Source organism: Zosterops lateralis (assembly GCF_965231275.1).
Source record: "Zosterops lateralis genome assembly, chromosome: 5".
NCBI lineage: Eukaryota > Metazoa > Chordata > Aves > Passeriformes > Zosteropidae > Zosterops > Zosterops lateralis.
Window position 1 is genome coordinate 1,906,876 of NC_139766.1, and position 23,683 is coordinate 1,930,558.

General features: G+C 47.4%; 1 protein-coding gene across 5 annotated transcripts in view; it reads right to left on the reverse strand.

Moving 5' to 3' along the window:
- DYSF (dysferlin) overlaps positions 1-22,826 on the reverse strand; it is a 90,494-nt gene extending 67,668 nt beyond the window's left edge. For 3 of the 5 annotated variants that reach the window (XM_083861459.1, XM_083861460.1, XM_083861461.1), the window contains exons 1-15: positions 17,750-18,163; positions 13,137-13,192; positions 12,559-12,650; positions 11,347-11,452; positions 9,379-9,529; positions 5,473-5,669; positions 4,563-4,691; positions 4,398-4,460; positions 4,245-4,295; positions 4,131-4,161; positions 3,495-3,610; positions 2,570-2,696; positions 2,186-2,289; positions 154-222; positions 7-50 (exon numbers count right to left, since the gene is read on the reverse strand). In XM_083861459.1, the coding sequence (XP_083717585.1) occupies positions 7-50; positions 154-222; positions 2,186-2,289; positions 2,570-2,696; positions 3,495-3,610; positions 4,131-4,161; positions 4,245-4,295; positions 4,398-4,460; positions 4,563-4,691; positions 5,473-5,669; positions 9,379-9,529; positions 11,347-11,452; positions 12,559-12,650; positions 13,137-13,192; positions 17,750-17,843 (1,430 nt within the window). In that variant the 5' untranslated portion in view covers positions 17,844-18,163. Of the gene's footprint in view, positions 1-6; positions 51-153; positions 223-2,185; positions 2,290-2,569; positions 2,697-3,494; positions 3,611-4,130; positions 4,162-4,244; positions 4,296-4,397; positions 4,461-4,562; positions 4,692-5,472; positions 5,670-9,378; positions 9,530-11,346; positions 11,453-12,558; positions 12,651-13,136; positions 13,193-17,749; positions 18,164-22,720 lie in introns of those variants that run through there. The other 2 variants (XM_083861457.1, XM_083861458.1) reach the window with 2 other exon arrangements.
- Between the last annotated feature and the right edge of the window lie 857 nt (positions 22,827-23,683).

Genomic DNA, 23,683 nt, shown 5'->3' on the forward strand with positions numbered 1-23,683 from the left:
GCTCACCAGTCGGTCACACGGATCCTCATCCGCTCGCACATGGACGGGAACTGGGAAAAAGGGACACGGGAAGAGGAGGGTGAGCGGCACTGGGGACATCAGGAGGGGACCTTGGGGACACCAGGAAGGGACCTTGAGGACACCGGTGCTCACCATGGCCGGAAGAGTCAGGCACTGGTTCCACTGGGGGTTGGCGTTTTTCTCCAGGATCCGGGAGTAGAGCTGGGAGGGAAGGATGGGAAGAGGGAAAAGTTGGGGTTGGAAAAGTTTGTGGAGTTGAGAAGCCTCAGATTCCCTAAAACCCAGTGCACAACCTTTTAGATTCCCTAAAATCTGGCGTCAGGTTCCCTAAAATCCAACCTCAGGTTCCCCAAAATCCAGCTTCAGGATTCCCAAAATCCAGCCTTAGATTCCCTAAAGTTGAGGCTCTGATTCCCCCAAATCCAGCTTCATATTCCCTAAAATCCAGCCTCAAATTACCTCAAATCCAGCCTCAGGCTCCTCCAAATCTGGCCTCAAACTCCCTAAAATCCCATCTCAGGCTCCTCAAAATCCAGCCTTAGATGCCCTAAAATTCTGCCTCATAGTCCCTAAAGTTGAGACTGAGGTTTCCCCAAATCCAGCCTCAAATTCCCTAAAATCCAGCCTCAGATTCCTCCTCCATTCCATGGGGTTCCTAAACCCCCTCGTGCAGGAGGCAGAGGATGTTTTGGATTTTCCAGGGATCCTCCCACCTTGGGATCAGCAGGATCCTGTTTGCCTCATTCCAGGAGCAAATTCCCCCATTCCAAGACCAAATTCCCCCATTCCAGGATGGAATTCCCTCATGCCAAGACCAAATTCCTCCATTAAAAGACCAAATTTCCTCATTCCAGGACCAGGCCTGGGGATCCACAGGTGGTTTCCCAGTGCCATTGCAATCCCAAGGACATCCCACTGAAACCCCAACCCCAGAGACCAGGAGGGACTATCCCACTGAAATCCCAATCCCAAGGACATCCCATTGAAATCCCAATCCCAAAGACCTGGGTGGGAATGTCCCACTGACATTCTAGTTGCAAGAATATCCCACTGAAATCCCAATCCCAGGATGATCCCGCCATTATCCCAGGCCCAGGAACACCCCACTGCCATTCCCAATCCCAAAATCATCCCACTGAAATCCCAATGCCAGGGATCTGGGAGGGAATGTCCCACTGCCATTCCAATCCCAGGATGATCCCACTGCCATTCCCAATCCCGGGTTCCTCCCACTGAAATCTCAATCCCAAAGATCTGGGAAGGAATGTCCTACTGCCATTCCAATCCCAAGGACGTCCCACTGCCATTTCCAATCCCAGGATGATTCCACCGTTATCCCAGTCCCGGGAACACCCCGCCGCCATTCCCAATCCCAAAATCATCCCACTGAAATCCAAATCCCAAAGATCTGAGAAGGAATGTCCCATTGCCATTCCAATCCCAAGGACGTCCCGCTGTCATTCCCAACCCAGGATGATCCCGCTGCTATCCCAGTCCTAAGGACATCCCACTGAAATCCCAATGCCAGGGATCTGGGAGGGAATGTCCCACTGCCATTCCAATCCCAAGGACGTCCCACTGCCATTCCAATCCCAAGGACGTCCCACTGCCATTCCCAATCCCGGGTTCCTCCCACTGAAATCCCAATCCCAAAGATCTGGGAAGGAATGTCCTACTGCCATTCCAATCCCAAGGACGTCCCACTGCCATTTCAAATCCCAGGACGATCCCGCCGTTATCCCAGTCCCGGGAACACCCCGCCGCCATTCCCAATCCCAAAATCATCCCACTGAAATCCCAATCCCAAAGATCTGAGAAGGAATGTCCCATTGCCATTCCAATCCCAAGGACGTCCCGCTGTCATTCCCAACCCAGGATGATCCCGCTGCTATCCCAGTCCTAAGGACATCCCACTGAAATCCCAATGCCAGGGATCTGGGAGGGAATGTCCCACTGCCATTCCAATCCCAAGGACGTCCCACTGCCATTCCCAATCCCGGGTTCCTCCCACTGAAATCCCAATCCCAAATTTTGGGAGGGAATGTCCCACTGCCATTCCAATCCCAAGGACATCCCGCTGCTATTCCCAATCCCAGGATGATCCCGCCGTTATCCCAGCCCCGGGAACACCCCGCTGCCATTCCCGGTATCCCGCTCCGCTGACCGTTTTCCCGGCAAAGCTGACTTCCACAAAAGGATCCACCAGGTTCTTCTTGTTGCTCTCGAAGCCGAAGATTTGCCGCACGTTGTCCATGACGGCGTCGTCCACTGGGAAAAAGATGGAAGTGCCAAAATCCGCGGAATTCCGCAGCATCCGGAAGTTCCCGGCCGCCCCACCAGTGGGATGAGCATTCCCAGAGAGGAAAACCCCTCCAGGCAGGGGGAAAAATTCCTCCAGGGGGGATAAAACCAGTTTGGACCAGTAAAAAAATCCTCCCCCACAAAACTACACAATATCCTTGGATTAAAACACAGATCTTTCCCTTCTCCAGGCCAAAATTCCTGCCTGGAATGCCACAATTTCAAGGGATCCAAAGCGAAAACCTACTCTGGGGCAAATCCTCGGCTTTGAAGATCTTGAGGCAGAACTGGGCAGCCCTGAGGGTGACCCCGGTGGGGCGCAGCAGGTTGGCCTCGATGTCCTCCTTGTCCTCGGCCACCTCCTTCTTCTCCAGCTGCGGGAAAAGTCACCCCGGATCTCGGGAATGAGCGGGAGAATCCCAAAAAAGGGAGAGGCTGGATGGGTTTGGAATCCCCAGGAGTGGCCAAGGTGGGTTTGGAGGGGGTTTGGAGGTGCCTGGGATAGTGGGAAGTATCGCTGGACATGGAATGGGATTTAAGGTCAATTCCAAATCCGAACCATCCCAGGATTCTGGAGCCCCTCTGCTCTGGGAGAGCTGGGAATGTTCCCCTGGAGAAGGGAAAAGTGCAGGGAATGCTCAGAGTCCCTGAAGGGGAAAACTCCAGGAGAGCTGGAGAGGGACTGGGGCCAAGGGCTGCAGGGACAGGACACAGGGAATGGATCCCACTGGGAAAGGGGACATTGGGCTGGGATCTTGGGAAGGAATTGCTGGGAATGGAATTCCCACATTTGCTGGGGCTGCCCCTGGATCCCTGGGAATGTCCAAAGCCAGGTTGGACAATGGGGCTTGGATCCACCTGGGATAGCAAGAGGTGTCCCTGAGTGGGAATGGGATGGGATTTAAAATCCCAACCCAAACCACTGCACAATTCCATGAGAAAATGTGGCTTTTTTCCTTCAAAACAGAGGAAGATCCAAACTGTGGCTTCCTTGGGAATGGCTCTAGGGGTAGGTGGCTCTTGGCTGGAATATTCCAGAGCTGGAATATCCCAGGGCTGGAACATCCCACAGTTGGAATATCCCGGGGCTGGAATGTCCCAAAGCTGGAATATCCCAGGGCTGGAATATCCCGGGGCTGGAATGTCCCCCCATTCCCAGTGGGAATACTCACGGGAGCTTCGTCTCCAGGCCCCAGCACGCAGGCGCTGACCTTCAGGTATCCCTTGGCTCCGGCGGAAAAATCCTCAGGATCCGAGAGGAGCAGCCACTTCCTGCGGAAAGCGTGTTCTGCGGGAAAACATGGAAAAACTGGGAATTGTGTTCTGCAGGAAAATGTGGAAAAATGGGAATTGTGTTCTGTGGGAAAACATGGAAAAATGGGAATTGTGCCCTGCCGGAAAACGTGGGAAACTGGGAACTGGCCCTTGGGTGTGCAGGGAGGTCAGGGATGCTCCTGGGTGGGGTTTAAATGAAATCCATGGAATGGGATAAGGGAATGTTTCAGTTCCTTTCCCAGGAAGGGAGCAGGGTGGGGTTTTTGGAATAGAATTCCCAGTTTTGCTGTGGCTGCTCCATCCCTGGCAGTGTCCAAGGGCAGGTTGGACATTGGGGCTTGGAGAAAACTGGGATAGTAGGAAGTGTCTCTGAACATGGATGGGGTGGGAAAATGGGATGGGATTTAAAGTCCCTTCCTACTCAAACCATTCCAGGATTCCATGACCATGGATAGGGGGTTCCTCTATGGAAGAACTGGGATGTGTGGGCTCATTTCCCAAAAAAATAACCAAAGGAGTTTCCCAGGGCTCACTTGGCTCGGAGTAAACGGTCTCCACGTCCATCTGTGGGATTAAAGGAAAAGGAGATTCCAGAGTTCATCCAGAGCGGGGGAAAGCCGGGAATAAGGAGATGGGAATTCCCTTACCCGGAATTCCCCGATCACCGAATCCGTGCGGAACGACCGAGAATCCACGACCTGAAAATGAGGGAAAATGGGCGATCCAACCCAAATCCTGCTGGGATGGAGGATCCTGGGGAACAGGGGAAGGGGAGAATTCCAGGATTTCCCAGCACTCACCGTGAGGAAAATGGGAGCATCGAACAGCTCCGACGGGGACTCGAAGACGTTGAAGAAAAAAGTCTGTGGAAAACCGGGATGAGGATGAGGCGTTATCCCGGTTTTCCCCCATTCCCAACATCCTGGAATCTCCCAGGAATTGCTGGAGCAGGAATTCCCGCTGACCTCATCGAAGAAGGGGCTGTTTCCTTTCCGGATCCGCGTTCTCCGGGTCTGTCCGGCCACCGTCACCTTCACCACCGGCCGGATCTGGATCCCGGGAAGCTGCCGGGCCTCGATGACCCTCACACGGATCTGGGATGGGATGGGGGACAGGGAATCAGCGGGATGGGGATCACCGGGATCATCCCATGGGATGGAGGACAGGGAATCACCAGGATCCAGGATGGGATGGAGGACAGGGAATCAGCGGGATGGGGATTACTGGGATCATCCCATGGGATGGAGGACAGGGAATCAACCACGGATGGGATGGGATGGGATGGGATGGGATGGGATGGGATGGGATGGGATGGGATGGGATGGGATGGGATGGGATGGGATGGGATGGGATGGGATGGGGGGCAAAGAATCACCAGGACCATCCCACAGGATGGAAGAAAAGGAATTACCAGGATCATCCCATGGGATGGAGGACAGAGAATCACTGAGATCATCCCATGGGATGGAGAACAATGAATCACCAGGATCATCCCAAAGGATGGAGAATGAGAAATCACCAGGATGGGAGTCACTGGGATCATCCCATGGGATGGAGAGCAAGGAATCAACTGGGATCATCCCATGGGATGGAGGACAGGGAATCATCAGGATCTGGGACAGGACAGAGGAAAGGAAATCACCAAGATCTGGCAGGGGATGAGATGGAGGACAAGGAATCACCGGGATCATCCCATGGGATGAAGGACAGGGAACCACTGGGATCTGAGATGGGATGGGATGGGATGGGGGACAGAGAATCACCAGGATTTGGGATAGGATGGAGGACAGGGAATCACCAGGATCATCCCATGGGATGAAGGACAAGCCATCACTGGGACAACCCGCCAGATTTTACGGGAACGCCTCATCCCACCTGGAAATCCTGCGGTTTGTTGGACAAAGGTTTTTTGGGAGAGCTCCTCCTCCTCCTCTTCACCCCCTGGATGTGATTCCCGGGGGGTTTCCTCGGGAGGGAGGGCGGCTCCGAGCCCGGCGCTCCCGAGGACTCTGCCGAGGGCTCCGTGTCCGCCGCCGCCTCCGGGTCCTCCGTGTCCTCCTCTCCGGCCGTCTCTGCCCGCCGGGAAAGGGGGAAAAAGTGGGATTTGGGAATGGGTTCGGATCCCAAAAAAGCGGGATGGGAAGGGTGTTATAAATGTGTGTTATATGGTTGGTTTTTCGCGAATATTAAAATGAATGTTGTAGGTATAATTGTATTGTGTTATCTTTTATTAATTAATATTATCTTTTATTAATTATGCCTATATTAGTATAGTTATAATTGTACTGTGTTATCTTTTATTTATTATCTTTTATTAATTATACCAATATTATTATAGGTATAATTGTACTGTACTATCTTTTATTGATTATCTTTTTTTAATTATGCTTATATTAATATAGGTATAATTGTACTGTGTTATCTTTTATTAATTAATATTATCTTTTATTAATCATACCAATATTAATATAGGTATAATTGTACTATATTATCTTTTATTGCTTATGTTTTATTAATTACACCTATATTAATATAGGTACAATTGTACTGTGTTATCCTTTATTAATTGATATTATATTTTATTAATTATACCTATATTAATATAGGTATAATCGTACTGTATTATGTTTTATTAATTCTCTTTTATTAATTATACCTATATTTATATAGGTATAATTGTACTGCATTATGTTTTATTAATTATTATTATCTTCTATTAATTATAGCTATATTAATATCGGTATAATTTTACTGTGTTACCTTTTATTAATTAATATCTTTTATTAATTATGCCTATATTAATATAGATATAATTGTACTGTGTTATCCCTTATTGATTATCTTTTATTATTTATACCTATATTAATATATTTATAATTGTACTGTATTATCATTTATTGCTTATCTTTTATTAATTACACCTATATTAATATAGGTACAATTGTACTGTGCAATCCTTTATTAATTAATCTTATATTTTATTCATTATACCGATATTATTATAGGTATAATTGTACTGTATTATATTTTATTAATTAATATTATCTTTTTTTAATTATGCCTGTATTAATATAGGTATAATTGTACTATGTTATCTTTTATTAATTAATATTATCTTTTATTAATTATGCCTATATTAATATAGGTATAATTATACTGTATTATCTTTTACTAATTAATATTATCATCTATTAATTACGCCTATATTAATATAGGTATAATTGTACCATATTATCTTTTGTTTATTAATATTATGTTTTATTAATTATGCTTATATTAACATAGGTATAATTGCACTGCATTATCTTTTACTGATTCTCTTTTATTGAATAATATTATCTATTTATTATCTGTTATTATTAACTATTTATTACTATTATCAATTATCAATAAAGGTGATAAATCTATATTTTACGATTGTAACATAGCATTAACAGTAAAAACACAATTATTTTTTTCTCTTTATAATATCTAAACTGACCAAACCAGAAGGCGTGGAGGGTGACCCCACATTCCTGCAAAACAACTGCTGAACTTCCTGTTTCTTATCCAAACCAAAGATAAGATAAGATAACCAAAAACCCTCAGGTGAAGAATTTTTGAGACCCAGACAGACAGAGCCACCCACAGATGGATCTACCGGATGAAATTATTGGGGAGGAGAATTGAACCTCAACAAACCCAAAGATGTACAACACACATTTCTTATCTACTCCAACAATAAACTCTCCCACCCCCAGATATTCTGCTACAATTTAACTCACTGCTAATATTTGCTTTGCCCTTGAATTCTCCCATCTAATATCATTTTATAATTCTCATCGAATTTTATTTCAGTTTGTTCGCCTCAGCCGGGGAAAAACACCAAATAAAGTCGATTTGAATTCAAATTGGGTTTGAATTTTTTCGTTAATGTACTATTTTGAAATTAATAATTTTGGTTAATGTACTATTTGAAATGAATTTTTTTGTTCGTGTACTATTTTGAAAATAATTTTTTTGTTAATGCACTATTTGAAATTAATTTTTTTAATGTACTATTTGAAATTAATCTTTTGGTTAATGTACTATTTTGAAATTAATTTTTTTGTTAATGCACTATTTGAAATTAATTTTTTTGTTAATGCACTATTTGAAATTAATTTTTTTAATGTACTATTTGAAATTAATCTTTTGGTTAATGTACTATTTGAAATTAATTTTTTGGTTAATATACTATTTTGAAATTAATATTTTGGTTAATGTACTATTTGAAATGAATTTTTTTGTTAGTGTACTATTTTGAAAATAATTTTTTTGTTAATGCACTATTTGAAATTAATTTTTTTAATGTACTATTTGAAATTAATCTTTTGGTTAATGTACTATTTGAAATTAATCTTTTGGTTAATGTACTATTTGATATTAATTTTTTTGGTTAATGTACTATTTGAAATTAATTTTTTGGTTAATATACTATTTGAAATTATTTTTTTGTTAAAATATTATTTTGAAATTAATTTTTTGGTTAATATACTATTTGAAATTAATTTTTTTGTTAATATACTATTTTGAAATTAATTTTTGGTTAATGTACTAATTGAAATTAATTTTTTGGTTAACGTGCCATTCATGTGGCGGTTTTATATTTGTCAAAATTTGTTTACTGACTGAGATACAGGAATTTTTGGGAGAGGAGCCTCTCTGGAGTTTATGGAGATAAATGGGACAAGGAAATGTCTCAATGTCACAAACCTGCCCGGAATTCTGCAGGTTCTGTGCAGTCCCACCCAAATAACAATTCCCTGAGCTGCTTTGGGGCATCATTTTAAGAACACCTTTCTAGTATAAAACAAGGATTCTCTTATTTTATTTCTAAAATCATCTCTATTTCAAAATAAATAGAGATCTTCTAATTTTTTCCTTATTTTAGGGACATATTCCATTCAAAATTCTCAATTAAATCTCACATATATCAATATGAACTACCCTTTGGCTACAATTCCCCCAAAAGGCATTTTAAACTGTTTTATAAGTAATACCAACCCGGAATTCTAAGTTTTGTCTCTTTACATTGTTTGTAGAAAATAAATAGTAAAAGAAAAATTTGGTTTTTAGAAATTAATTTTTGTTAGGTTTTGAGTTGTTTTTTTTTTTTCTTATTTTTTCCTCTTAGTGTATATTAATAAAATCTGTTTCTGCCTCTAAGTTAAGCCTGGTTTTGCTTTTTTTTTTTTTTCCCAAAAAATCCTGTCTCGCAATTAACAAACAAATTAAGCAAACCTAAACCATGACAACGATATTACAAAAAAAAAAAAAAAAAAAATAGTTTGAATCGTGCGTTAGGGTCTATTGAAAATGTAACACAGAGATCTTTAAAAAGAAGAAATCTGAAAAAGATAAAGAATGCGCCATTGGCTGGTTTTATGTCGAGAAACTTTTGCTTTTCTGTCTCCTGATTGTCAATTTGTCACTCTGATTTTTCAGCTTTCTGATGTGTTTTCATTCTCGGAGCTTGTCCACACACGTGCGACATAAACAAAGGCTGGTATTTTGTAAATACGCTTTCCTTCCGGAGGGGAAGGACAAATTGATGGATTTCCAAGTTGACTCCTCTCGTCTCCCAATCTCTGAATAATTCCTGAACTTTATATAAACCCCAAATCATAATAAAAACTCTCCTCACTTCTCAACTTGACGGGTGAACGTCCGTTTTGTGTCCCGATCGCGACATCTTTTTTATTTTTTTTTTTTTTTTTTTTTTAATTAAACTTATAAATTCTTCTAATTTATAGAAAAAACCTTGTTTTTCCCAGGAGGAGTTGTGGTTACCCGTGACCGTGTCCAGCTCGGGGGTGGCGGCAGCCGGGGCCGGCTCCGGAGGGGCCGGAGGAGGGAAAAGCGGGACGGCGCCCGGAGGGGGGATGTAGGAAACCTGCAGGAACAGGAACGCCTGGAAAAAACAGGGAATGAGCGTTGGAGAGGCCGGGATGGGAGAACTGGGGTCAGACTGGGAGGGACGTGGATCAGACTGGGGTCAGACTGGGAGGGACGTGGATCAGACTGGGGTCAGACTGGGAGGGAAGGGATTCAGACTGGTCCCAAACTGGGAGCCCCCATGACCAGGTCACGGCTCGTACTGGTCCCAATCTCAGAACCTCAACAAGTTCCAAAGTGGGAGCCCCAACTGGTCCCAAACTGGGAGGGAAGGGATTCAGACTGGTCTCAAACTGGGACCTTCAGTTGGGAAGGACAGAACCCAAACTGGTCAGAAACTGGGAGGGACATGGATCAGACTAACCCGAGACTGGGAGGGATGTGGCTTGGGCTGGGATCAAACTGGGAGAGACAGGCTCAGACTGGGGTCAGACTGGGAGGGAAGGGATTCAGACTGGTCCCAAACTGGGAGCCTCTCCAGCCATGCTAAAGCTTGTACTGGTCCCAAACTGGGAGCCCCCCAGGCCACGCTACAGCTGGTATTGGTCCCAAACTGGGAGCCCCCATGACCAGGTCACGGCTCGTACTGGTCGCAAACTCAGAACCTCAACCAGTCCCAAAGTGGGAGCCCCAAATGGTCCCAGCCTGGGAGGGAAGGGATTCAGACTGGTCTCAAACTGGGACCTTCAGCTGGGAGGGACAGGACCCAAACTGGTCAGAAACTGGGAGGGACATGGATCAGACTAACCCGAGACTGGGAGGGATGTGGCTGGGGCTGGGGTCAAACTGGGAGGGAAGGGATTCAGACTGGTCCCAAACTGGGAGGCACAACTGGTCCCAAACTGGGAGCCTCCCCGGCCATGCTAAAGCTTGTACTGGTCCCAAACTGGGAGGCCTAACTGGTCCCAAACTGGGAGGGAAGGGATTCAGACTGGTCTCAAACTGAGACCTTCAGTTGGGAGGGACAGGACCCAAACTGGTCAGAAACTGGGAGGGACATGGATCAGACTGATCCCAGACTGGGAGGGACAGGCTCAAACTGGGGTCAAATTGGGAGGGAAGGGATTCAGACTGGTCCCAAACTGGGAGGCACAACTGGCCCAGAACTGGGAGCCTCAACTGGTCCCAAAGTGGGAGCCCCAACTGGTCCCAAACTGTGAGCCCTAAGTGGCCCCGTCATGGCTTGCACTCATCCCAAACTGGGAGCCCCAGCTGGATGCAAACTGGGAGCCCCAACTGGTCCCAAACTGGGACCCTCCATGGCCATGTCATGGCTTTTACTGGTCTCAGACTGGGACCCTCCATGACCATGTTATGGCTTGTCCTCATCCCAAACTGGGAGCTCCAACTGGTCCCAGACTGGGAGCTTCAACTGGGAGGGACAGGACTCAAACTGATCCCAAACTGGGAGGGACAGGACTCAAACTGGTCTGAAACTGGGAGGGACGGGACTCAAACTGATCCCAAACTGGGAGGGACATGGATCAGACTGGGATCAAACTGGGAGGGACAGGCTCAGACTGGGATCAAACTGGGAGCCCCAAATGGCCATGCTGGTCTCAGACTAGAGCCCCAGCTGGTCCCAAACTGGGAGCCCCAACCAGTCTCAAACTGGGAGCCCCCATGGCCATGTCATGGCTTGGACTGGTCCCAAACTGGAACTCCACTGGTCCAAACTGGAACCCCACTGGTCCCAAACTGGTCCCGCTCTCACCCCGGTGCTCAAACTGGGAGCCCTGGCTGGTGCCAAACTGGGAGCCCTGACTGGTCATGCTGTGGCTTCCACTGGTCCAAACTGGAACCCCACTGGCCCCAAACTGGCCCCGCTCTCACCCCGGTGCTCTCCTTGCGCGAGTCCAGCAGGGGCAGGTTGAACGAGGCCGCCAGGCTGGGAGTGCCCAGAACATCCCGGAGCGGCACCCGGGATTCTCCCAAAAACCTGCGGGAAACAGGGACAGGGCTGATCCCCAGGGCACCCAAACCATCCCAGAGCCGGGGATGGAGGTCCTGAGGAGGTCACGGAGATGGAGCCGGGCTGGGAGAGCTGGGAATGTTCCCCTGGAGAAGGGAAAAGTGCAGGGAATGCTCCGAGTCCCTGAAGGGGAAAACTCCAGGAGAGCTGGAGAGGGACTGGGGCCAAGGGCTGCAGGGACAGGACACAGGGAATGGATCCCACTGGGAAAGGGGACATTGGGCTGGGATCTTGGGCAGGAATTGCTGGGAATGGAATTCCCACATTTGCTGGGGCTGCCCCTGGATCCCTGGGAATGCCCAAGGCCAGGTTGGGATGGATTTGGATCCCCCTGGGATAGTGGGAAGTATCAGCCAGAATCCTCCTGCTCCGGGATCCTCCTCCCATTTTCCCGTGGCTATTTATGGGCACCGGGGAGTTGGAGCAGCCCCAAATTCCAGCTCCTTTGGATTTCAGCCCAGCAGCAATTCCAGCTCCGGCTCCAGCCTTGAAATCAGGATCCTTCCCGTCCAGGCCTCATTCCCTTCCTCCTATCCCTAAAAATAAACCCCCTTCCTCTATTTTTATTTTTATTTTCTTTTCCAAGCACCTTTTTCCCAGCCAGGAAAAGGCTGGAGTGAGTGGAATCCTCTCATTCCTGACCCAGCAGGAGCCCCCTGATCCACGGGGAACCCTCTGGAATGGGGGAGCACCGGGATCAGCCGGAGGAAGGAAACCGGAGGTTTCGCTCCCGCCGCCCTTTCCCGGCACCGCCGGCGCCTCGGGAATGATTTTGGCAAAAGCTCTTCCCAAATCCTGGCCAAACCTCCAAAAAGTCCATCCCCAAACAAGGAACCCCCACTGTGTATTCCCAACTTTCTGAGGCTGGAATTTCTCACTCCCCCCCACGAATTCCGACCCCAAAAAAATGCGGCTTCGGCCTCCCACGGTCACTTCTCCTCCCACAGCGGGAATTTGGGAAAAAAAACGGGTTTGGGATGAATCCAGGGAATGGGAAAAGGGAGAGGGGAGAGGGGGTTGTGTGTCTCTCTCAAAAAAAAAAAAATTTTTGGGATTTTTTTTTCCCCCCACACCTGTTTCTTCCCACGGTTTCATGGTCCTTGACCACCACGGTGAGCTCGGCGTCGGGATCCAACGGGATTCCCTTCAGATCCCACTCGAATCCCTGGGAAAAAATAAAAAAAAAAAAAGGAGGAGGGAGAGGTTGGGATCGGCGCCTGGAAGAGGAGAACCCAAATCCCAAAATCCCCTTTGGAATCACAGCGTTCCCAAAGCCAAAATTCCCAGAAAATCCAAAATTTTCCTTGGTCACGGATCACCAGGAAGGAGAAAATCCCAGGAGCTGCTCCAGCCCCAAATCTGGGCCCTTTTTCCCACCAAATTCCCTTTTTTTTTTTGGAATTTCGGCCCATGGGAGCGCAAGGATGGGGTAGGAAAGGAAAAGGTGCTGGAAAAATTCCCATTCCGTAGAAATTCCTTGGAATGTTCATGGTGAGTCTGGATAAGACGTTGGTGGGAGGAAAAGAGGTTGGAATTCTGCCTGGAATTCCGGAGCAGAAAGGGAACCATCCCACACTTTCCATGGAGCAGAAGGAATTATCTGGGTTTGGGTCTGGGAACAGGGATAAATCCAGGGATTGGGAATCCTCACCTCATTCCAGACGGGATTCACATTGTTCTTGATGACCTTTGTCCTCTTCTTGACACCTGGAAGGAAAAAAAAAATGGGATTGGATATTCCCAGGGATTGGGATCTTCCCAGGAATCGGGATCTTCACAGGAATCAAGATCCCAGAATGAAACTTTGATCTCAGCTGGGTCTGAGCTTCCAGAAATTCCCACAATTCCCAGGATCAGGCTCCATTCCCTGATCCCAGCTGGAGCTGAACTTCCAGAAATTCCCAGGATTGGGATTGGATCCCAAATCCTGATCCCAGATGGAGCTCGGCTTCCAGAAATTCCAAAGACCAGGATTGGATCCCAATCCCTGCTCCAAATTGGAGCTTCCAGAAATTCCCACAATTCCCAGGATCAGGATCTGGATCTGATCCCATTCCCCGTTCCCAGCTGGAGCTGAACTTCCAGAAATTCCCAGGACCAAGACAGGATCCCAATCCCTGATCCCACATGGGGCTGAATTTCCAGGGATTCCCACAATTCCCAGGACCAGGATCAGGGTCCTTTCCCTCCTCCCAGCTGGGCGTGAACTTCCAGAAATTCCCAAGATTGGGATTGGATTCCAATCCCTGATCCCAGGAGGGGCTGAACTTCCAGAAATTCCAAAGACCAGGATTGGATCCCAATCCCTGCTCCAAATTGGAGCTTCCAGAAATTCCCACAATTCCCAGGATCAGGATCAGGCTCCATTCCCTGATCCCAGATGGAGCTGAACTTCCAGAAATTCCAAAGACTAGGATTGGATCCTAAACCCAGATCCCAGGTGGATCTTCCAGAAATTCCCAGGATCAGGATTGGATCCCAATCCCTGATCCCAGCTGGGGCTGAATTTCCAGAGATTCCCACAATTCCCAGGATCAGGCTCCATTCCCTGATCCCAGATGGGGCTGAGCTTCCAGGAATTCCCAGGACCAAGACAGGATCCCAATCCCCGATCCCACATGGGGCTGAATTTCCAGCAATTCCCACAATTCCGAGGACCAGGATCAGGGCCTTTTCCTTGCTCCCAGCTGGAGTTGGACTTCCAAGAATTCCTAGAAAAATTATTGGATCCCATTCTCTGCTCTCAGGGGTGGCTGAACTTCCAGAAATTCCCAGGACCAGGGTTGGATCCCAATCCCTGCTCCAAATTGCAGCTTCCAGAAATTCCCACAACTCCCAGTATCAGCATCAGATCCCATTCCCATTCCCATTCTCAGCTCCCAGCTGGGGCTGAGATTCCAGTGATTATTCCCACAATTCCTAGGAGGAGGATCAGGCTCTGGCTCCATTCCCTGGTCCCAGCTGGGGCTGAACTTCCAGAAATTCCAAATACCAGGATTGGATCCCAAACCCAGATCCCAGGTGGATCTTCCAGAAATGCCCAGGAGCAGGATTGGATCCCAATCCCTGATTCCAGCTGGGGCTGAATTTCCAGGGATCCCCACAATTCCCAGGACCAGGATCAGGCTCCATTCCCTGATCCCAGATGGAGCTGAACTTCCAGAAATTCCCAGGATTGGGATTGGATCCCAAATCCTGATCCCAGATGGAGCTCGGCTTCCAGAAATTCCAAAGACCAGGATTGGATCCCAATCCCTGCTCCAAACTGGAGCTTCCAGAAATTCCCACAATTCCCAGGATCAGGATCTGATCCCATTCCCTGATCCCAGCTGGGGCTGAACTTCCAGAAATTCCCAGGACCAAGATTGGATCCCAAATCCTGATCCCAGGTGGAGCTCGGCTTCCAGAAATTCCAAAGACCAGGACTGGATCCCAATCCCTGCTCCAAATTGGAGCTTCCAGAATTTCCCACAATTCCCAATATCAGGATCAGATCCCATTCCCTGTTCCCAGCTGGGGCTGAGCTTCCAGAAATTCCCAGGACCAGGATTGGATCCCAATCCCTGATCCCAGCTGGGGCTGAACTTCCAGAGATTCCCAGGACTGGGATTGGATTCCAGAACTTCCAGAAATTCCCAGGACCAGGATTGGATCCCAATCCCTGCTCCAAATTGGAGCTTCCAGAAATTCCCACAATTCCCAGTATCAGGATCAGATCCCATTCCCTGTTCCCAGCTGGGGCTGAGCTTCCAATGATTATTCCCACAATTCCCAGGAGCAGGAGAAGGATCAGGGCCCTTTCCCTCCTCCCAGCTGGGACTGAACTTCCAGAAATTCCCAGTATCAGGATTGGATCCCAATCCCTGATCCCAGCTGGGGCTGAATTTCCAGAGATTCCCACAATTCCCAGGATCAGGCTCCATTCCCTGATCCCAGCTGGGCCTGAACTTCCAGAAATTCCCAGGATTGGGATTGGATTCCAATCTCTGATCCCAGGTGGAGCTCAGCTTCCAGAAATTCCCACAATTCCCAGGGTTGGATCCCAATCCCTGCTCCAAATTGCAGCTTCCAGAAATTCCCACAATTCCCAGTATCAGGATCAGATCCCATTCCCTGATCCCAGCTGGGGCTGAGCTTCTAAGAATTCCTAGAAAAATTATTGGATCCCATTCTCTGCTCTCAGGGGTGGCTGAACTTCCAGAAATTCCCGGGATCAGGGTTGGATCCCAATCCCTGCTCCAAATTGGAGCTTCCAGAAATTCCCACAATTCCCAGGATCAGGCTCCATTCCCTGATCCCAGCTGGGGCTGAGATTCCAAAAATTCCCAGGACCAAGACAGGATCCCAATTCCTGATCCCACATGGGGCTGAATTTCCAGGGATTCCCACAATTCCCAGGATCAGGCTCCATTCCCTAATCCCAGCTGGGGCTGAGCTTCCAGAAATTCCCAGGATCAGGATTGGATCCCAAATCCTGATCCCAGTTGGAGCTTCCAGAAATTCCCACAATTCCCAGGATCAGGCTCCATTCCCTGATCCCAGATGGAGCTGAACTTCCAGAAATTCCAAAGACCAGGATTGGATCCTAAACCCAGATCTCTGGTGGATCTTCCAGAAATTCCCACCATTCCCAGGATCAGGATCCGGCTCCATTCCCTGATCCCAGCTGGAGCTGAACTTTTAATTATTCCTAAAAAAAAAAAAATCATTGGATCCCATTCTCTGCTCTCAGCGGGGGGTCTGAACTTCCAGAGATCCCCACAACTCCCAGGATGAGGCTCCATTCCCTGATCCCAAAAAATTCCCAGGAGGAGGATCAAATCCCATTCTCTCCTCCCAACTGGATCTTCCAGAAATTCTCACAATTCCCAGGATCAGGATCCACATTCCCTGTTCTCCAGCAGGGCTGGGAATGCAAGGATTGGATCCAGGATCCCATTTGGATCCCCCAACTTTTCCAGGTTGGAAAAAAATCCCATGGGAATCCCCTCCTTGCTGTGCCTCAGTTTCCCCCAGGAGCATCCAAAGATTTCCCAGGAAAAATTCAGGGATGGGAAGATCCCAAATATTCCATTCCCTCCATTCCCAAAACTCGGGGTGGTGCCTCAGTTTCCCGCCCCCCCCCCCCAAAAAAAAAAAAATCCAACATTCCCAAAATCCTGGGAATTCTCCATCCCCCCAATTCCCCCTCCCCTCCATCCCCCCTGGAATGTCGCCGCCTCATCCCAAGGGAGGGACCCCCGCGGGAAGAGGAAAAGGAAAAGGCCAAACAATGGGAGGTGACTCAAATCCCGGGAGACTCCCGGGATATTCCAAATATTCCCGGTTTTTTGGGGGTTTTTTTGGGGTTTTTTTCTCTTTTTTTTGCCTCGTTCGGCGTCTCCTTCTCTGTTTGGGATTGGGAAAAAATGAATTTCTCTGTTCTGGGAATATGGGAAAACTCAAAGATTTATTCCCTTATTTTTTATTATTTTTATTGTTATTATTATTATTATTTTTCCCCAGGATTCAGAGCCCTGGAATTGCCCTGAGTTGGGATTTGGAGCTCCCAGGATTCTCCAAATTCACCCCCCATTCCCAAATGGAAAACCTGGATCTGGAGCCGCTCATCCTTTATCCTTAATTTTTATTAAAAATGGGATTTTGGGGGGGTTTTTTCCCCAAATTTTCGAACTCTGGGAAAATCCCAAGGGCAGCGCCGAACTCCAATGGGAATTTTGGGAATGCAAACCCCTCTGATTTCCCAGGAAATTCATCCCTCGGGAATGGGAAAATCCCTGCTCCAGGTGGGATTATCCACATCCATCCCAATCCAGGATTATCCAAGAATTTAATGGAATTGCCAGGGATATCCCAGCATGGAATAAGAATAATAATAAATATAATATAATAATAATAATAATAATAATAATAATAATAATAATAATAATAAATTATAATAATAAATAATGATAATGATAATGATAATAATAATAATAAATAATTATAATGATAATTATAATAATAATAGTAGTAGTAATAATAATAATGATAAATTATAATAATAAATTATGATAATGATAATGATAATAATAATAATAATAATAATAATAATAATAATAATAATAATAATAAATGGGATCAAGGCAATAAAAGACACAAACGGAAGGATTTTCCAAGGATTTAGGAGCTTCCCAGATCCCAAATTTCGCTTCTAAAGGAGCCAAAAATATTCCAAACCCTCCCAAAAAAATAAAAATAAATAAAAATTGGGGATTCCCTCACCTCGGAACGTCAGGCTGGCCACGGGATCGCTTTGTTTATCCCGCTTTTCCACGTTGGGAAGTTGGGAAGCCCTTTGGATCAGGCAGCGGAGCATGGCCGGGAAAAAAATCCGGGATCAGGGAAAAAAAAATCCGGGATTGGAAAAGCCGGGATTGGAAAAAACCGGGATTGGAAAAGCCGGGATGAGGATCCGCTGCCTTATCCCATTCCCAGCCCCTTTTCCCGGTCCGGCCCTTCCCGGGAACGCCCCCGGAGAGGCTGGAAAAAAATAAAAATAAATAAAAAAAAAACGGGAAGGAGAGTTGGGATTGGGGGAGATGGGAAAGGGCGGGAGTTGGGAATAAATTCCCGGGATTCGGTGGGAAAAGGGAGGTGGGGAATAAATTCCCGGGATTTGGGGAGGGGGAAATTCCCGGGGAGGGTCAAAAGGCCGGGATTTGGGAATGAGGGGAATTCCAAGAATTGGGAATAAACCCACGAGATCCAGGAATTCTGCAAATCCCAAAGACAGGAAATGAATCCCTGGGATTTGGGGCTCCCACAATTCCCAGGGATGGGGAATGAAAACATTTGGGATTTCAGGAATTCTGGGAACACCACGGATATCCCAGGACTGGGATTTGGGAATGCTGGGAATTCAGGGATCAGGAATAAATCCCTGGGATTCAGGGATGCTCCAAGGCCTGAGGATGATCCAGCACCAGGAACTGGGAATGCTGCAAACTCCAGAGATGGGGAATAAAATCCTGGGATTTGGGAATTCTGGGAACCCCAAGGAAACTCAAATACTGGGATTTGGGAATGCTGCAACTCCAGGGATTGGGAATAAACACACGAGATCCAGGAATTCTGCAAATCCCAAGGACAGGAAATGAATCCCTGGGATTTGGGGGTGCAACAATTTCCAGGGATGGGGAATGAAATAATTTGGGAATTCAGGAATTCTGGGAATTCAGGAATAGGGAATAAATCCCTGCGATTCAGGGATGCTCCAAGGCCTGAGGATGATCCAGCACCTGGATCTGGGAATTCTGGGAAACCCAGGGATGGGGAATTAAATCCTGGGATTTCAGGAATTCTGGAAACCCCAAGGAAGCCAAAAAAACAGGATTTGGGAATGCCAGAAACTCCAGGGATCAGAAATGAATCCCTGGGATTTGGGATCCTGCAATTCCCAGGGATGGGGAACGAAAACATTGGGAATTTGGGAATTCTGGAAGTCCCAAGAATGGCCAAACACTGGGATTTGGGAATGCTGGGATTTTGGGAATTTCAGGGATGAGGAATAAATCCCTGGGATTTGGGAATTCCCAGAGATGGGGAATGAAATAATCTGGGAATTCAGGAACTCTGGGAATTCCTCAGGAATCAGGAATAAATTCCTGGGATTCAGGGATGCTCCAAGGCCTGAGGGTGATCCAGCACCTGGATCTGGGAATTCTGCAAACTCCAGGGATGGGGAATGAAATCCTGCGATTTGGGAATTCTGGGAATCCCAAGGAAACTCAAATACTGGGATTTTGGGAATGCTGGGAACCGCAGGAATGGGAAATTAATCCCTGGGATTTGGGGATCCCACAGTTCCCAGAGATGGGGAATGAAAACATTTGGGATTTCAGGAATGCTGGAAATTCAGGAATTCTGGGAACCCCAGAGATAACCTGGTACTGGCATTTGGGAATTCTGGGAATTCAGGGATGAGGAATAAATTCCTGGGATTCAGGGATGCTCCAAGGCCTGAGGATGATCCAGCACCAGGATCTGGGAATTCTGGGAAACCCCAGGGATGGGGAATGAAATCCTGGGATTTGGGAATTCTGGGAACCCCAAGGAAACTCAAATCCTGGGATTTGGGAATGCTGCAACTCCAGGGATCAGAAATTAATCCCTGGGATTTGAGGATCCCACAATTCTCCCAGGGATGGGTAATGAAATTATTTGGGAATTCAGGAATGCTGGAAATCCCAGGGATATCCCAGGACTGGGATTTGGGAATTCTGGGAACCTCAGGGATGAGGAATAAATCCCTGGGATTCAAAGATGCTCCAAGGCCTGAGGATGATCCAGCACCAGGATTTGGGAATTCTGGGAAACCCAGGGATGGGGAATAAGATCCTGGAATTTCAGGAATGCTGGAAACACCAAAGAAGCCCAAAACCAAGATTTGGGAATGTTGGAAACTCCAGAGATCAGAAATGAATCCCTGGGATTTGGGGATCCCACAATTCTCCCAGGGATGGGGAATGAAATCCTGGAATTTCAGGAATTCTGCAAATCCCAAAGGACAGGAAACAAATCCCCGGGATTCAGGAATTCTCCAAGGCCTGAGCACGACCCAGCACCGGGATTTGGGAATTCTGCAATTCCCAGGATTTGGGAATACCAAAATCCCAAAAAACAACCAAATCCCCCTAAAAAAAAAAAAAAAAAAAAACAAAAAAAAAAAAAAAACACCTGGGAATTTGGGATGGGCGGGAACACCGTGAAAATTCCATGGGAAAAACTCAAAAAAATCCGCTTTTTTCCCCAATAAAATCCCGACCGACAATTCCCGTTATTCCCAAATTTGGGCTGTTCCCTTTCCCGCCCCGCCCTCCCCTCAATGAGCGGAAAATCCCAAAATAAACCCGGCCCGGGGGGGCTTTAGGGGGGTCCCCAAGGGCCACCAGGGGAGGGGACACCAAAGGGGGGGAGGTGACAACGGGGACAGCGAGGACCCAACGCTCTCACAATTTTTGGGGATAAAATTCCCTAAAATTTTTCCAAAACAATCCCAAAAATCCGATTTTTTTTCCCCCTAAATCCTAATTTTTTTTCCCTCTAAATCCTGATATTTTCCAAAAAAAAATCCCAATTATTTTTTCGCTTAATCTCGAATTTTTTTTCCCCAAAATCCTGATTATTTTCTTCCCTAAATCCCAATTTTTTTTCCCTCTAAATCCTGATATTTTCCAAAAAAAAAAATCCAGATTTTTTTCCCCCTTAATTCTGATTATTTTTCACAAAAATCCAGATTTTTTTCCCCAAAATCCCGATTATTTTTCCCAAAAAATCCCGATTATTTTTCCCCAAAATCTCGAATTTTTTCCCCTTAATCCTGATCATTTTTCCCCCTTAATCCTGATTTTTTTTTCCCAAAAAAATCCTGATTTTTTTTTTCCCCTCCGGATCCTGGAATGGGGAGGGGACACCAAAAGGGGGCGGTGACAATGGGGACAGGGAGGACCCAACGCTCTCACAACTTTTGGAGCAAAAATTCCCTCAAATTCCTCAAAAAAAAATCCCAAAATCCCGATATTTTTTCCCCTAAATCCTGAATTTTTTCCCCCAAAAATCCCGATTATTTTTCCCCAAAATCCCGATTTTTTTTTCCCTTTTATTCTTGATTATTTTTCCCCAAAAATCTCAAATTTTCCCCCCTTAATCCCAATTATTTTTCCCAAAAAAATCCTGATATTTTTCCCTTTTATTCTTGATTATTTTTCCCCAAAAATCTCGAATTTTCCCCCCTAAATCCCGATTATTTTTCCCCTAAATCCTGAATTTTTCCCCCAAAAATCCCGATTATTTTTCCCCTTAATCCGGATTTTTTTCCCTAAATCCCAATTTATTTTTTTCCCTAAATCCCGATATTTTCCAAAAAAAATCCCGAATTTTTTCCCCAAAATCCCCCTTTTTTTTTTTTTTTCACCCCTCTGGAGCTTCTCACCCTGAAATGGAGAGGGGACACTAAAGGGGTGGCGGCGACAACGGTGACAATGGGGGTGACACAGTGACAGTGGGGGGGTGACACTCTGCCAACCCCATCCCAACTTTAGGGGCCAAAAATCCCCCAAAATCTCCCAAAATCCCCCAAAATTCCCCCAAAATTCCAACTTTTTTTCCCCTCTCCAGAGCTCAGAATGGGGAGGGGACACCAAAGGGTAGCAGCGACAACGGTGACAGCGGTGACAGTGACACTCTGCCAACCCCATTCCAACTTTTAGGACCAAAATTCCCCCAAAATCCCGATTTTTTTCCCCAAAATCCCCTAAAATCCCGATTTTCTCCCCCCTCCAGAGCTCAGAATGGGGAGGGGACACCAAAAGGGTGGCGGCGACAATGGTGACAATGGGGGGTGACACAGTGACAGTGGGGGGGTGACACTCTGCCAACCCCATCCCAACTTTTAGGGGCCAAAATCCCCAAAAATCCCCCAAAATCCCGATTTTTTCTCCCCACAACCCCGATTTTTTTCCCCCTCCAGAGCTGAGAATGGGGAGGGGACACCAAAAGGGTGGCGGCGACAATGGTGACAACAGTGACAGTGGGGGGGTGACACTCTCACAGCCCCATCCCAACTTTTAGGGGCCAAAAATCCCCCAAAATCCTGATTTTTCCCCCCAAATCCTCCAAAATCCTCATTTTTTTCCCCCCCTCCGGAGCTGAGAATGGGGAGGGGACACCAAAGGGGGGGAGGTGACAACGGTGACAACAGTGACAGCGGCGGGGGTGACACTCTGCCAACCCCATCCCAACTTTTAGGGCCAAAAATCCCCCAAAATCCTGATTTTTTTTCCCCAAAATCCCCTAAAATCCCGATTTTCTCCCCTCCGGAGCTCAGAATGGGGAGGGGACACCAAAAGGGTGGCGGCGACAACGGTGACAACAGTGACAGTGGCGGGGGTGACACTCTCCCAACCCTATCCCAACTTTTAGGGCCAAAAATCCCCCAAAATCCTGATTTTTTTCCCCAAAATCCTCCAAAATCCCGATTTTTTCCCCCCCTCCAGATCTCAGAACGGGGAGGCGACACCCAAGAGGCGACACCGGTGACAGCGGTGACAGTGACACTCTCCCATCCCCACCCCAACTTTTAGGACCGACTCGGGCGTGGTCAACCCACCCCAAAAAAAAAAACCCAAAAATCCCCCAAAAATCGCCCAAAAATCCCCCAAAACGCCCCAAAATCCCATTTTTTTTTCCCCCCACCTTGGAATGAGGAGGAGCAGTAGGTGTCGCTGATGTCGCTGTCCCCCGTGAGGACATTCTCGGCCCGCAGGACGAAGACGCGGAGCATCGTCCCCTCCCCCACCCCCTCTGCATCCCCCCCCCTCCCCCTCCTTCGCTTCCCAAAAAAAAAAAAAAAAAAAATCCCGGGATTTCCCCCCCTCCCCCCGCCCCTCCCCCACCCTGGGCTCCTCCTCCCTTAAAGGGACCCGGCCCCGGGTGGGGGAGGGGCGGGGAGGCGCTGTCACCTCCCCCCCTTTGGGGACATCGGGGGGATTTTGGGTCCCCAAACCCCCTCATTGTCACCAGACAGGGAATTTTGGGGTCCCCAATTCCCCTTTTGTGTCCTGAGGGCGATTTTGGGGTCCCAAACCCCCCCCATTGTCACCAAGGAGGGATTTTTGGGGTCCCCTTTGGGGATATCGGGGGGATTTTGGGGTCCCCACCCCCCCCTTTTGTGTCCTGAGGGCGATTTTGGGGCCCCCAAACCCCCTCATTGTCACCAGAAAGGGAATTTTGGGGTCCCCACCCCCCTTTGGAAGTGATTTTGGGGTCCCCCCCTATTGTCACCAGACAGGGAATTTTGGGGTCCTAAACCCCCCTTTTGTGTCCTGAGGGCGATTTTGGGGTCTCCAAACCCCCCCCATTGTCACAGAAAGGGAATTTTGGGAGCGATTTTGGGGTCCCCTCCTTTGTCACCAAGGAGGGAATTTTGGGGTCCCCTTTGGGGACATCGGGGGGATGTCCCACCCCCCTTTAGGAGTGATTTTGGGGTTCCCCCTATTGTCACCAGAAAGGGAATTTTGGGGTCCCCAGCCCCCCTTTTCTGTTCTAAGGGCGATTTTGGGGTCCCCAAACCCTCCCATTGTCTCCAGAAAGGGAATTTTGGGGTCCCCACCCCTCCCCTTTGGGAACATCAGGGAGATTTTTGGGGTCCTCAATTCC